This window comes from Lutra lutra, chromosome 4, assembly GCF_902655055.1.
Source record: "Lutra lutra chromosome 4, mLutLut1.2, whole genome shotgun sequence".
Taxonomy (NCBI): Eukaryota; Metazoa; Chordata; class Mammalia; order Carnivora; family Mustelidae; genus Lutra; species Lutra lutra.
In genome coordinates this window covers 159,343,118-159,359,078 of record NC_062281.1, presented here as the reverse complement: position 1 = coordinate 159,359,078, position 15,961 = coordinate 159,343,118, and the positions used below count along the sequence as shown (strand labels likewise).

Sequence of the window (15,961 nt, the reverse complement as noted above, 5' to 3'; positions counted from 1 at the left end):
TGCACAGAGACACTCCCCGTGACATTCTCACAGCCTCTGGTTGTCCCTAGCTCGGTTCACATGCCCGGATCACACCCTTTGTCAAGAAGCCACACTCTGCTCACTGTGGAGGAGGCAGAAGAGAAACAGTGATCCCTGAAAGACAGGTTCTTCAAGGTGAAGGTCAAGTCCCCACTTCTCTGAAAAGCTCAACAAATGGTATTTGAATCTGAATCTGAACTGAAGCCTGAGGAGAGGGGAAAGAGGAGGGAGAGAGGACAGATGGAGGACGGGAGAAGAAAGGGTGGGAAGAACGGGAAGGACTGGCCCACAAAATGGGGCTGCTAGCAGCCTAGAAGGGGAGGACATTCTGAGGCCCACCCTGGGCAGCCCCCGGCTCAGCCTCTGCACCCAGCAGAGCCCTGAGCACCTGCTGAAGATCCTATGAATGGAGAATGCTGAACTCAGAGGCGGCTTTGGGTGCAAAACATTTCCACTATTTGCCACTGTTTTCCTTAAGAGAAGAAGGGAGCTAAGGAGGAGAGGGAGAGAGGAAGGAAAAGTGGCAAGGAGGGGAGGAGAGTCTGGAAGGGGAGGAGGTAGGGGAGGGCATACTGGATGGAGATAAGTATGTGTCTGTTTGTATGTATGTCTATGAGAGTCAGACCAAAAGAAATAGTAAAAAAGGAGAATGAGAGACAGGGAAGAAGAAAGAAATGGGTGGGGAAGAGGGCTGTCCATGTGGGAGAGAAATCTGGGGGAAGTGAAGGGGATGTGCTCCTCCCCGCTCTGCCCCACCAAGGTGGCTCAGGCCCCCTCAGAGCTCAGATCCCAGCCCAGACAAAGGACTTGGCAGCCTCCTGATCTTCTGTAGGGAGGAAGCTAGACTCTCGCAGGCAGCCATGCACCCTGGGGGCCAGGAGAGGGCACTTGAACCTCAGACAACAGCAGCAGAGCTGCAGCTGGTGGGCCCTGCCAGGCAGACAGCAAGAGGCACAGAGTCAGGAGTAGAGGCCAGTCTCTTACTCAGGCTGGGGGGCTACCAGCACCTCTCCGATGGAGCCAGGTCCCTGCGCCCATCCCTGTGGACGCAAGACAGGCCATGAATTGGTTTGGGTCTCCCTTGACTGTCTCTACACCAGCCCAGCACCTGCTTCCTGCCTTCCTCCTGCCCTGACCCTACCCCAGATTTCTGTCCTGAAGAGCAACATACCTCCAGCTTCTCCCCAGGACCCCCCTCCCCTGCCCCGCTCACCCAGAATCACCCCTTCTGTGAGTACAGGCAGGCTAATCTTCAAAACCATTCCTTGCACATGATGCCACTGAACTACGCAGCCATTCGCAAGGTGGGCACAGCAGGAAGAATGGGAAACTGAGGCACAGAGATGGAATGTTATCACATGAAACAAGAAATCACTGTACTTTCCAGTTCTTACATTCCATGATGAGAACCCAAGTGTGCTAACCGTCTACCATGACAGAGGTCTGTCATGGTAGACGATTATGGTGACTGGTGATACCAGCATCACCAAAGACCTAGCTTTGTCTCAGACTGAGTCTTGGCCTCAGTCACCATCCTCATGACAGATGGAGCCCCACCTGGTCATGAGTGACTTTGTATGGGTGAAAGTTTTGCATTATGCATATGAGTACAGATAATGGAGTCTGATTCCACAAGGGATAGTTGAGAACTCCAAACACTTTTAAGAGGATTGCTGTTTGAGAATCTTAGAAATCCCTTAAGAATCTTAAGAACCCTTCAAGGGAGGTTCCATCAAACCTCCAGTCTGCACCGATTTCATCTTTTCCTGATGTCCCAGAAGCTTATTACTTAGATCTCACCCAAGTCAGTACTTGACTGGTAATACTAATAATAAAGCTATCATTTATTGAGTGCCTACCATGTTCCAGGTAATCTGTTGGGAACCCGAGAATTTTTTTTATGTTTCCATCTACTTGGAACAACCCTATGAGGTATGTTTCCTAATCATCATTGTTATAAAAGGGCAAACTGAGGCTCAGAGAGATGAGGTCGCTTGCCCAAGGTCACACAACTAGCAAATAGCAGAGCCAAGATCTGTACCCAGGTCAGCCTGGCTCGAAAGACCATGCCCCTTTTTATCCTATTACTGAACAATGGCATCGATTACATCTCAGCTACTCTTAGCTCCTCCGCCAGACAACTGGTTTCTTTAAAGAACGTGTCCTCTGGGGGGGGCAATCAGATTTGGATTTGATATCAAAAGACACAAATCCAAGCTCCTGGGAGGGCATCGCTCCACTACCTACAGACTGTGTCACCTGACAGGCCTCCTCCATCTGACTCTCACTTTGCAGGTTTCTGGAGTCAGGGACTGGTTGTGGCTTTGGGTAGGCATGGGGTCAAGATGCACCTTCCTTGTTTATAAAATACAAATAACAATGCTCATCTCTCTGGGTTGTGGTGGGGGAGCAAACAAGATGATGATTCTGAATGTATCTTATATACTGGTAAGTGGTGTTCACTTCCTGATAGTCCACTGGAGGGCTTTGCATTCTGTAGGAGCTCTGTAGATACTGTAAATATATTTTGCTTTGAACTAAAATCCAAGCCTTCTCTGTCTTCTGTTGCATCTCCACTGACTCCCTGCAAAATCTGCATAGAGTGAGAGCAGGTCCTGACTCTCCTCCGTCCGAGTGCCGTCTTTCATCCTCCCAGCCACGACGCCCAACTCCTGCCTCTTGAGACACATCAACAAGCCAAGCACGGCCACGACCCCAGCTAAAGGCCCTTGTCTCAGACAGAGTTGGCAGCTGCCTCCTCTTATTGGCAGGACATGTATCATCTTGAGGAAAATATTGATGGATAAGAAACGCCAGACAGGCCGTGTGTCTTGCTGGGCGTGTAGCCTGCTGCGTGGGAAGTGAGAGTTGAGGTGCTGGTTCCAGGGCTTTCCGGAAGAAAGGGAGGGATGGTGGTCCTGAGGAGAATGGCCCATGCCCTCAGAGGTTGGACAAAATCCTAGGGATGACCGTGTTCAGTACTTAGTAGATGTTCAATAAATGAGTTAGATTCAGGTTCAAGAGGCTCTTCAAATGAGATTTGGAGGATGGAGGCCCTCTGTCCAAACTCTTAATGTCACTGATGGGAAAGTGGGATCAGGGAAGGCCAATGATTTGCTCAAGATCACACAGCAGGCCAGTGGCAGAGACCAGATTAACAAAAGTCAACACATCAAGAATCTCACCTGGGAACACTGCCCATTACACAACGATGCTACCGGGAGATATCCCCAAACCTCTGGTCATATGCGGTCATCTGGGAAGCTGGAACTCTGGGTTCCCTAGGGAATTAGGAAGAAGAGGATCCTCTGACTCACTTACAGAGCCAGTTCCCAGGGAGCACAGCCAGACAAGAAGAGAGAGACGAAGGCAGGCTGAGTGTGGTACTTGAAGGGTTGGGAGATGACAAGGCTCTGGGTTGCACTCTATCCCCAGCTGCCCCAAGCCACCATCTTCCCCATGCACCATGACACTCTCCCTGAAACCACCAACTGGTTCCCACAGTCCTCTCTAGCCTCAATGCTTCTCACCCCTACTATCTCATACCCCAAGGCCTGGACTCGTCCAAAGGAGGGAAGCAGCTTTCCCAGTGCTCCAGACCCTGCACACAGCACTCTCCTGGCCCACAAGGCTCTTGTGTGGTACCTTTCTCATTGCATTTTCTCCTACCCTTGGCATCCCCAAGGCTGGGTCTGATGCTCCTTCTAGCCACTTCTCGTGTCCTCCCTCTGTCACAGCACTGTGCTCTAGTAGTCACTTTCCTGCCTGTCTCCCTCACCATACCAGGAACTTCTCTGGGCAGAGGTCATGACCACTTGAGTCTGCATCCCCATAAACTGCATGACCACTTGAGTCTGCATCCCCAGGCCAGGTTCTGGTGCACAAGAGATGCTCAGTGAACGTGGTCCTGTCTTCTTCCACATAGAGGTTCAAAATGAAGCTGCCTCCCACTGGCACTTGTTCTGACCCCTAGGGCCACACAGAACAGATTGACTCTCTCTGCTCCATGACAGCTCTTTAGAAATTTGACCAAATCAAGGCTTCCAAAAGGAAAATATCCCCAATTCCTTGACAAGTTCTTCACAGGTCATAGCTTTGGATAGGGTGACTGACCACATTGGTTTGCATAGGACTATCCTGGTTTCAGCACTGGAAGTCCCCTGTCTCAGGAAACCCCTAGGTCCCAGGCAAACCTGGATAGTTGGCCAACCTGGTTTTGTCTTCCTTTCCCATCTTAGTGCTTCAGAGGGCTTATACCATTTTCTCAATGTCCTGCATAGAGTAGGGGCCAGAAACAACCATGGGACTCCAGCAGTCAGTGACACAGCAGGACAAAGAAAGGGCAGCATCTCCTTGCTCCTGACTCCTGATTCCATTAATGCAACCAGTCAGCATCAATTTCAGCAGGAGGACAGTGTGTGGTGGATGTGGCCATTGCTACATATTGAGCTTAATAGTGTCAATTAAGATGCCTAGACCATTTTTCTACACAGAAAACCTGATTTCCCTGAATCAGGACTTCTAAAGCTGCTTTTGTTTTATTTTATACTAAAGGCAGAAATTATTTAACATCTTTATTCTTAATATTGTCTAACCCTCCAAGTATTCCAGGCATTCAGCCATTCGACAATTATTTATTAAACACCCACAGTGTGGCACATGGTCCCTCTCTTTGTCCTTCAAGTTGGTCAAAGTTAGGTGTAAGTCTGCAACAGATTCGAACTGATCTTTGATAAAATTCTTCCATGCTGGCGGCTCTCCCCACATCCATAAAACAAGAGGATGGGAACACAAGTAAGTGTGCACATGAGTGTGCAAATGACCATGAATATAAACAAACAGGTTCGAATTACTGAAGAACTAGCCAGGACTTTTCCTGACCGTCAGCTAACAGCCATAATCCTGAAACAATATCAACTCTCTTTATCATCAACTTGGTTTCCATGGAGCCTCACAGTGCTGCTGGTGAAGGATGACAGTTATCACCATAAAGAAACTTTACAACTTTGTAATTTGTAGCTCTCTGCTGTCAGTAATATTAACAGCATTTCGAATTATGGCTATAAACTTGACAACAGCAGATAAAACCCTTAGAAACCTCATTTGTGGGAATGAGGGAGGCTGGGGGAAGGTAATGACATTTTGGTTTTCTAGGCCTGGAGAGGAGGAATGTTTTGATGTGGAGGTAGGAGGCAACGGGGCCCAAGTGGGGCTCTCAAAGGGCAAGGCAGCCCAGCTTGGGCACCACAGATGAAGGGTCTGTGTGACATTTGGGTGATCAGAGATTATAACCGGGTCAAGGCCAGGGGTAAGGGTTATGGAGAGCGGGGCTAGCAGATGGACAGGGCTGGCTGGTACACCCCAACTATGTGGGGTTCAGGAAAGGGCTTTTGTCTTCCAGGAAATGGAGGGAATTTAGGCCAACCGCAGAGCAGGGAAGAAAGGAAGACAAGGACACCAGGCAGGATTGAGAGAATAAACCTGAGCCTGTTATTTGACTTTCCTGGGCTTTGGTTTCCCTACTGTAAAGTGGGGGTGCTTATTTCAAAGGCCAAAAATCAAATGATTCTTTCTGTGTCTATCTATCTACCCATCTAGCTAGTGAGCTAAGGATTTAGAAATCATATCATTTCATCTTCTAAACTGAAGACAGGAAAATTTGAACCCAGAATAGGGAACAGATCTTCCCAAACCAACATGGTAAATTAGAGGCAAGCCAGTCCTCCAGTGAAGGGATCCTGACCTGTCTCACAAAGCATTTCTCAATGTTATTATTCTTACCATTACTACTGCTACTTGCTATCAGTCATTCATTCACTCAGCCATTTAGTAAGGGCTCATGTTTAAAAATCAAATTCTAGTGCATACCTGCATGGAGGAGAAAAAGAAAGCCACAGGCCTCCATCCAGTTTAGTCTTCTGTTCCCAAAGCCCTCTGATTGAAGCATTTTTTGCTTATGAATTTTAACCAAGGCTTGACCCTGGGCATGACAATCAGGAACTGGGAAGTACATAGGTATTAGTACATGCCAACCAACAGGTCAGACCTGACGGCTTCTTATTCTTCTGTCTAAAAGGTGAAGCCTCCTTACCAAGAGAGAAAATCCAGGCAGTACCTGCCTGCCCCACCACACCTCCTCCAACAGCCCCAATACACACATATATGTATTCTGATAATTCCTCTGAGCAACACAAGATCATATCATCCATTGTCCTATTAGGAGCCAGCTAGCAGATAGTGGCGAGGCCTGCTTCTGCTTCATTCATTCATTCATTCATTGGCAGTCACTGATACTAGTTCTACCTAGTATCACACTGTAGCCAGAGAGGTGAAGTAACTTAACTAAGGTCACACAGCTTTATGAGGGAGGCAAGGGGCAAAGGGCTATACTGGAATGGGGATCTTAGTTCAGCATTCTTTTCACCAACTCATCAAGGGAGTGTGCATGACTGTGCATGCCAGGAACATCACTCCCTCCATTATGACCCTATAGTACTTTGTAGAAAAATCTACTATGACTCTGGCCAAAGTCCAGACCTCTCTCCAGAACTTCAGGCTCATATAGTCATCTGCCTCCTAAACTTCTTCATTTGCATGCCACAGGAACCCCCCACACTTGATTCATCCTTGAGCTCAGAATATCCCTTCCCCAATCCCTTTCTCCAATTTAAGTGACCGGTCCCACCATCTGCCACATTGTTCCAAATCAAGAAAATGGGGTATGTTCCTTGACTTCATCCTTTAACCCCACATCCAAGTAATCACCAAAGATACTCAATCCTAACTGTTAGATACTGAAACCTGCTGTTAAAATGAACTGTCTTCCTCTTGGTTTTAGCCAAGATCCCAAGTCTACAGCTACTACATTTCAAAGTGAGGTATGAGACAGGCAGGCAGGACCAGAAACCGGAAAGCCTGTTCTGCAACTTTTAGCTCCCCCTCAGACAAGAGGGCTACTGGAGGGGTACAGTGATCCAAAGAGGTGAACCACCAGATCACTAGGGACTGAGGAAATAAACACCTGGCTTGAACAGATGGACTTGCCAATATCCATGGCACCCCAAGGCCAGGGAAGGTATGCCTGAAGAAGCTTATGAGGGCTTGCTCATGCCATCTCTAGAAAGTACCAGTCGCCTAAGACCTTCCCACTCCTTTCCTCCTCTCCCTCATCCTGCTCAAACTTGGAGGGCTGAACACCTGGGGTTAGCAATTTGGGGGCGGGGGGGGGGCTGCTGCAAGACAAGCTGAGCAAACACAAGTCACCTTGAGCTTAAGACAAGCCTGAGCTGGAGGACGGGGTGGGTTTTTACTTTGAAGAGCCGTGATGGCTTTGACTGGACCAGACATAGTCATTGCTGAACTGAGACTCTTTGGTGACTAGAGTTAATTAGAAAACTTTTAATTTCCTGAGAGATATTAGAAAGTCATGGGGCCTGCCAGAGCTTTTATATGTCTAGATCTAGATCTATAATCTATCTCCATCTATCTGTAGGGTCAGTGGGGGACAAAAAATACTTTCTAATTGCACCCTGTGGGCACAGCTTGTTCAATGTACCTGTTACAGAGTTCCCAAATCTTTCCCCTTCTCTTCTCCATCAACTCTGCCTGTGTTTCTTTCATCACCTGTTGCTTCGGGCACAGCCCCAACTACCCTCCATTATTTTGGACACACGTGTTCTCTCTCTGTCATCCAGGTTCTCCCCTGTATGTCTACATCTGCCAGGAAGGCTGTCCCCCCCCCCCAGCCCCGCAACCCCTCCTCCTGCCTGTGTGCCTTTTATCCTCTAGGTCTGAGACTTAATTTCTCTTTCTCTGGGAAACCTTTCTTCCCTCTCCTCCCTTCCACTCCTGCAGGGTTACCTGACTCCCATATGCTTCTCTGACCGGCAGAATTCCCCTCTGCCCTAGCGTTGACTCTCTGATGCTGCTGTCTCTACTTTTCTCCCTCCTTCCAAACTATCTCCTCCTTAAAGGCAGGGCCCATGCCTTATCCATCTATTTCTAGTATTTAATGAGTTGTGTTCAATGGGCAAGTAAATAAATGATATCTCCACCGTCTGATGCCTATTTCAGAGAACCCGGTGCAAGGCACATAGTAGGCTGTACACTCAGACCAAGCCAGTTAGCTGAATTCTAAATTTCTGCGTCTTTTCTGGGCCACACCAGCCATTCTCTTCTCCCACAGCCAGCATTTTCTGATTTCAATATGCCCACAACTATAAGTCTATGTGGAAACCAGTTTGCTCAGGACCCAAGGTCTCATCCATTATGTCAAAGAGCTACTTCCTGGAGCAAAGGCCAGAGAAGCTCTGGGTTATTTTATGATTCCAGTTTAGCCTTTCTCTCTCTCTCTCTCTCTCTCTCTCTCTCTCTTATTTTTCTTCTTCTTCTTCTTCTTTTTTTAATTATTTGAACAGAGCATATTTATGACTTGGCAGGCCAGTAAATTATAAATAGGGTTTGCTAAAGAATGGTCCAAAATTCTCCAGAATTTATCATTTCACAATGACAACAAAAACAACAAACCACAGGAAGGGAAGGAGAGGGATGTTTAATGGCACTGAGTGTGTGCCCAGTGATTTATCTGCATTCTTCCATGTAACGCTCAAAGCAACCCTGTGAACCAAATAATCGTTATCCTTACTTTACAGATGAAGAAACTGAGGTTCAGAGTGGTTAATTAACTGGGTTAAGGCCCTTAGCTAGAACGATGCAAAGCAGAACTGACATGCAGGACTCCTATATCAGACACATGGACAGAGACCGTCATCAGCCAGGGCAGAAGCCTCTGAAGATGACCCCCTTTTAGATTCTGTTAAAAGCCATGCATTTTCCTTCTAAAAAATGAACTATGCATCTTTACTGACAGTTTTGCATAAACTGTGGACAGTTCATAGGCTCTTCTTGAAGTCCATGCAGAAGCCCCTGAGTTAAGACTCCCTTAATTAAAAGAATGAAAGCAGCTCTGGGCTTTGCCTGACTGGCTGTCCAGAACACCTTTGTATTGGTTTTCCCTATTAGACTGAATGCTTATGCTCAAGGAATCACCCCATCTTTAGACTCGCCAAACAAGAGAATTGTGGATTCTTGATTTCATAAATTCATCTAAGCATGGGATTATAAAATTTCAGATTTCAGAATCAGAAAAAAATCTTAGAATATCCGAGCCGGATGGGACCATAGTAGACATCAAGTCCACCCGAGATTCCACGGCTCTGACAGGTAGAAGTCTCAGACACGGAAGCTAGAGAAGGCAGGTTCCCCAGTAATGGTGGTGGAATCAGCGTTCAAACCCCAGAGGCAGATCATCAGGTTAAAGACTCACCCAATAAAAGGAAAGCTATGCAGTCTGCACGGGGGTGAGGAAAGTGCGGGCAGAAGGAACATCTGTTGAGTACCTATCACGTGCCAGGCAGTGCCTGTGGATTGGAGACCCACGGCATCATTTCACTCTGGCAAGAACCCTGCAGAGCATTATCACTACTTTCAGCCTTACGAATGGGGAAATAGGCTCAGAGCAGTGAGATAAGCAGCCCAAGGTCACACAGCAGGGGAAGCATCAATGACTGCGTCAGCTGCTGCATTTCCCCGATGGAGCGGAGAACTAAAGTCGGAGAACAAGCCCCAATAACATGAGCGGTTCCAGGGAGAACAATTAAGCTGACAGATACATATGTTCTAGTGGGTGGAGAGGCGGATGTTACTGTGGGCTGGGGTGTAACATCCCTCAGGATTCCCTCCTCCCTAATCCCTTCCCTGGCCTTACTCTCACCCAGCATGCCCTGGATAACTAATGTGTTCTCCACATGCCCTGACGGGAGAAGGGCCGCTCTGGGGGGGCAGACGTGAAACCCTGCCATGGGAACCCTAAGCCCCCACTCTGAGCTACTTGGTGTTGGAAGGCCAAGGCCCTCAGTTGTGGTGACTCTATGAGACCCTTTGTCCCATGAACCCCGCCAACATGGCCATGGCCCTTGTTCTAACAGCCCCTTCTTCACACGAATGCAGGTCCTCATTCAGAGTTGCCTACGCCTTTTGGATGTTTTAACTGACAGTCACTGAATACTGAAAGCTGACAGTGCAGATTCACACACATTACTTCATTTTAACTCCCTGCAGCTCAGTGAGGTTTAGTTCTATGTCCTCCCGTTATAGAGGAGGACACCGAGGCCCAGTCAGATGACAAAAGTTGCCCAAGGCGACACATCTGGCCAGTGGCTAGGCCAGGATTCAAACCCAGATTTGTTTCCATGGAAAACCTGCTCTTTGCTCAATGCCTCATTTTTCGTGACGGTCTCTATTTAATTTCCATAGCAGGGATTAGGAGAGCGATGGCTCACAGTCCCTCTGTGAAGGGGACAGGCTCACCTTGGGGAGGTCACAAGACTTGCTGAGGGGTAGTTCAGGTCTCTCGTGTCCCAGTCTGAAGGACTTCCTCCCAGACCATACTGTCATTCCCGCCTCCTGGAGTAGACCGAAAGCTCTGGGAGTCAGGGACCTTGGCTTGTTGTTGAGTATTTTACCCCGGGTGCCTCGTAGAATTCCTGGCACGTACTGACAGTGTGTTTATTTTGATGAATGAGGACTGGGTGTTGAGGGGGAAATCTGGGCCTGGCCAAGGGAGGGGCAGTCTACAAAGCAATGCATTTACTTCCAACACAAAAGCACGTGAGGTGCTGAGAAAGCACCTCTGGCATCAGAAATCAACCACAGACTCAGTGCAGGTCTCCTTGGGTGGGACCTACCGCTCACTACGAATAAATCTGTGGGATCCCTTCCGGCACGCATGCTCAGAAAGGCAGCATTGGGGAGAGCAAAGCAGGAGCAGCGTGGACTGCCACCTCTCTATGTATTATAGGAGTTAGCAGATCCTGGAGAAGTCATGGCTACACATCAAGTGTGGGGGTGGGGGAGGGGCAGGGAGGAACAGCAAGGCACACACAAGTGGCCAGGGTCCTCTACCCCAGAACAGAGCCTCCTCCCTTGGCCTTGAGACATTAAAGCAGATTTTAAGATGACTGTCTCAGGCTTGGCAACTGGAAGGAGGGGGACTTTCAGCTCTTATCATGATCTTTCCGGTGTTCTGCCGGATTTGGAGCACCATTCTAACACCTGACCTATCCTTGGCTCATCCTTCCGTCCGACGCCATCGCCCTGCCTCCCATGTACTCAGCAAGGTAACTGGATCCCCCAGAGCCACCAGGCTGGCGCTGACTGGGTGGACTAGTCTGGAGTCATGCCCCAACCAGAAAGGAGCTTTTCCTGCACAGAGTATGACAGGAACTCTGGAAACTCTGGAAACACTCACCCAAGGTTGAAAAAGGCTAAAAGGAGCACTTCCACTTTGGGGAGAGAGAATTTTTATATATATACACACACACACAGAGTTAATATTGTCCCTTTCCTTTCTCCTCTGTTAACTAGAATCCTTTCTCTAAGAAAACTCAGTGTTAGGAGAGGAGAAATGGGTCAGTCCAAAAACAAAAAGATAAAGGAACACAAAAACTGTCACAATCTGACACAATCCTTATGCAGTGACCTTGATATTAAAATCAACACCCAGGAAACTAGAATGACTAAAGTAGTCCCTAGAAAGTCAAGCAAGCTGGAAATAACCTGCAATTTCATTATAACAAGCATAGGGGCTTTTGGAAAATGTTGTCATGAGGTCAAGAGGAAAAACAATTTGGTGAAGGAAATGCCAAATCAGAAAGAAAGATGTGCAAAGGATGGGAAGGAAGGCAGGGCAGACAGAGGCATGGGAAGAGAAGGAGAGGAGAGGAGGACAGAGAGAAGAAAGAAGACAAGAGGGAGGGAACATAGTAGGGAGAAAAAAAAAAAACACAGAAACTAGAGCTAGAAGGAGAGAGGACAAGGAGAGAAAAATGGTACAATGAAAACTGGTGAGCAGAGAGAAGAGAAAGAGGGCAAGAGTGTAAAAAGATTGGAGGTGAAAAGAGAAAATACAGTTTTACATGTTCGAGGTTAGGAGGAGGAGTCAAGACCACTCAGGTCTTCCTCAGCAGCCCAAGGGACGGTCCTCCAGACTGTGTGCTCACATATCTTAGATGGCAGAAGACTCACTCCGTCATGAGGGCATGGAGGGGAGACAGAGATGAGAGCAGCATAAGGCCATAGCAGAGGCAGGTGGGAAGGGGGGGGTGTCCATTAGCAGGGTAAGGGCCATAAAGGACAATCCAAAGATGCCATCAGCAGAACAGCCTCCATCCTCACCCCCAAAGTGTCAGCCCTCACTGAGCTGGAGACCAGATTCCTGATCTGCCCATTAAATCTCACCAGACCTGGATACTCTCCGCTAGATGCGGGCTGGCCCCGGGCTGGGGGAACTTGCCAAGGATACAGGCTTCCTCCGTGTAGGGCACAGCAGCCGTGGTGCCTCCAATGATGTAGCTATAGAAGGAGACCTCGAGGGTGTAGCAATAGGACGTGTGGTCCAGAAGCCCCCCGAGGAAGCGACGTCCGGTTCCTGCTTTCACTGCATCCCGGTTAAAGGATGTGCTGGACTGGGAAAGACAAAGCAGGGAAGAGAGAATCAGGACCGGGCCCTGCTGGCTATTGGCATTTTAGCAAGTCTTAAAACACATCTGGGTCTCAGCTTCCTCCTCTGCAAAGTGGGATGTTAATCACACATCACAGGGTTATTATGGGGACTGATGAAATAAACAAACAGAACTAATAGAAGGCATCCAACTTTGGATAGTGACTTCCATTGAACAAATATTTGTGGGACTCTGAATGGGGATGGATGAAGCAAGGGAGAGCAGAGAGAGAGCAAGAAGCATTGATACTGTGATGATAATCAAAGTTAAAATTTGGGCAGTGCTTTCAACTTTATAATGTTGTTTCCCACACGGCATCTCCTTTATGCTTCAGACTAACCCCTTGATGGAGGTGTTGCCGCTTTGCCCCTCTGGGGGAGACAACGAGGCTCACAGAGATGGAGGATGCAAGGGACACAGCACAGATTTGTACCGAGGACCGAGTGACTCCAGACATCCCAACCCTCCTTCGCAATGCTCCCCCGTCACGAGGGGCAGCTGAACTCCCACCCAACGTCACCAGGCGGTAGGGATCATGGCTGTTCCTCCACTCGGGTATTGGCCTCACCCATCCCGGTAGACAGAGAGAGGACAGGAACAAGCAGGTTGACATCTCAAGGCCTCCGTTCAAAAATGTGCGAGATGGGAGCACCCAGGTGGCTCAGTCGTTGAGCGTCTGCCTTCAGCTCAGGTCATGATCCCAGAGTCCTGGGATCAAGTCCCACATTGGGCTCCCTGCTCAGCGGGGAGCCTGCTTCTCCCTCTGACCCTCACTCTACTTGTGCTCTCTCTCAAATAAATAAATAAATAAATAAATAAATAAATAAATAAAATCTTTTAAAAATGTGGGAGATGTTAGGCAACTTGCCTTGTTTGGCTTAGCCTGTTTCTTCATCTATAAAATGGAGGTGGTAATAATATTTATTTCACGGAATTGTGAGGGTGACTCATCTGTGGTTAAAGGGGGCATTCTGTGGTCACCCATGGAGCTCTAAGTAAATAAACAGATTGTGGTTTTAATAAGAGAATGTGTGTCTTGTGAAGCAGGGTGTAAGAGAAGAAGGAAAAGAGGGAGAAAGAAAATAGCAAAACAAGGCAGGTATTTAGAGACAAGTTTAAACAAAGAGAAGCGTGTGTGTGTGTGTGTGTGTGTGTGTGTGTGTGTGTGTGAATTCTGAGGTAAAGAAAGGGGTCAGAAAATTAGAATGTCACATCTGAAAAGACCCTTGAGGTCCATGCAGTGAAATCATTTTAGAGTCAGGTACCAAGGATCAGAGAAGAAGGGAGACAGAGACTGGATGAGAACAGATGACCTTGACCCTGGCCTTGAGCTCTTAAGTTGGCTGCAGTACAGGAACATCATCAGGCAAGGCCAGAAACAAAGCTCCTAGACTGGTGCCCCTTTTGTTTTGCCATGGGAACCTCACCCCTGTGAGGGTCTCTGAGGCCTCCCAGAGAATATGACCCAGGAGACCACGGTCTGAAATTCAGTAGTTTCAAAAAGCCTGGGACTGGCCATCCCTGTAGATTCCTGCAGAAACAGGCATGGCTCTTTCTACCCCAGAGATGCAAATTGCTTTGATTCTGCACCAAATGCTGAGTCACTTCGCTGCACATACTGAATTTCTCTGGGCCATAGGTGTCTCTTGAATACAAAGAGGAGACTGAGCCAGTTCCTTTCCTAGCCTAGCATTCAAAAACTTCTGGGATTCAAAGTGTATATTCTTCATGGAGAAATTCATCATCTCCACTAATGTCCAGGCCTGGAGCAAAGGGCAGGGAAGTTTTCAGCTCATCACCTTCAAAAATTGCTATGACCTTTGTGGGACTCTCCCCCTCTGGCCACATGGAAATAACAGGCCTTGGACTTTCAGTATCAAAACAAAGGAAAATGTACAACAACTCTCTCCCATGTCCTCACACCCCATGCTGATTCTCTTCCTTATCTTCTCTCCTTGCCCTTTTCCAGTACCACTTTTTGCTGCAAATTATTCTCGCTGCTGAGTCTTCCTCTGCGCGTGTGAGGTGGGGAGTAACAACCAGTCTCTGGGGTCTGCTGAGGTCTTCACTGTCTGTAGAGTTCTCGGCTGCCTGTTACTGCCTCTGCCCTCCCAGGAAGCTATGATGTGGGCAGGGCAGAACATGACCGCCCACAAATTACTGAGGAAGAAATCAAGACCCACAAACAGTCATGGACGGAGGGAGAGAGAACATGGCAGGCACATGACCCCCTTCAGTAGGGGGCGAGGCTCCTACTAAAAGAGACCGATGAGGAGAAAGTAGACCCCAGACCCCCGGGGCAGGAGCCAGGGTGGGTGGTTCTTGGTGAGTCCCTTATTTTGCGAAAGCCGGGGTCACCTCAACTGAACAAATCCCGGCTCCTCAGAAAGACCAGATGCTGCCTTTTCCAAGACTCTCCCCGCTGACTGGTGAGGCGCTGCTTGTTCACCTCTGTCTTTATCACCCACACAGGGCCTGGCACAGAGCTGGCGTCCTGAGAACAGTAAACCCCACTGAGCTGAGTGAAGAGGAAGGGGAGGGAGCTGGATGGGGGCTGCTGAGAGAGAACTCTTGACCTACGTAGGAGAAGTCCTCGGCATTCTGGCAGAGGAGCTTGGGGAAAATGGCCTGCCTCTGGAACCGTTCCTCATCCTCAAAGATGTTGCCGTACATGAAGCCATTCATCATGGTGGAGTGGGCGTGGATGTCAATATAAAACTCCAGGCTTGTTTTCTGTTGAAAGAAAGGATGACAAATGAGAAGTCTGGGGTCACAGAGCTCGCCTTAAAGGACCAGACGCTAAACACAGTGTGCAACACACACACACTTCCTCCCGAGCTACGCCTGTGGGTCAGACTTAGCACACCTCTGCAATGTAATTGGAAGGGTTAAGACTTGTGAACCCCAATTTCTCCTCACTTCTAACACCATCTGCCCCCAGGGGCTGAGAGCATTACCTTTAGTAGCCCTCTTCAGAGTTCTGAAGGGGTGAGGGCTTTGGTGGGTTATATCGGGATGTTGCTTACCCAGAACAGTTAATAACATTCGTGACTAAAGGCACTAACCGACTTTGTTTTTCTGATTAATGAGAAGTACCTTCAGATGACACAATTGTATTTCTATTGGGGCTGCTTATGGTTTGGGCCCAACAGGGCCATTTCTAGCTGAGGGGGTCTGGGAGAGATCGTGGTCCTACAAGGAGTCTCAGCTTTTGTATTTGGCAAATGGGTCATTTTACTTCCAACCTCAGAGAGTTATGGTGGGAACCAAACATTGCAGCGATAATTACTATCATTTACTGCACATTTTAATGCATGCCGAGCATGACTCTGGGAGTTTTACACGTGACATATTAATTCTTTTATTTAACCTCATTTTAT

At 48.2% G+C, this 15,961-nt stretch overlaps 1 protein-coding gene across 2 annotated transcripts in view; it reads right to left on the bottom strand.

The window, feature by feature from the left end:
* Positions 1–15,961, bottom strand: part of LOC125096937 (BEN domain-containing protein 5) — a 1,594,254-nt gene that overhangs the window by 34,569 nt on the left and 1,543,724 nt on the right. For both annotated transcript variants that reach the window (XM_047724116.1, XM_047724117.1), the window contains exons 10-11: positions 15,162–15,314; positions 12,383–12,545 (exon numbers count right to left, since the gene is read on the bottom strand). In XM_047724116.1, the coding sequence (XP_047580072.1) occupies positions 12,383–12,545; positions 15,162–15,314 (316 nt within the window). The remainder of the gene's footprint in view (positions 1–12,382; positions 12,546–15,161; positions 15,315–15,961) is intronic.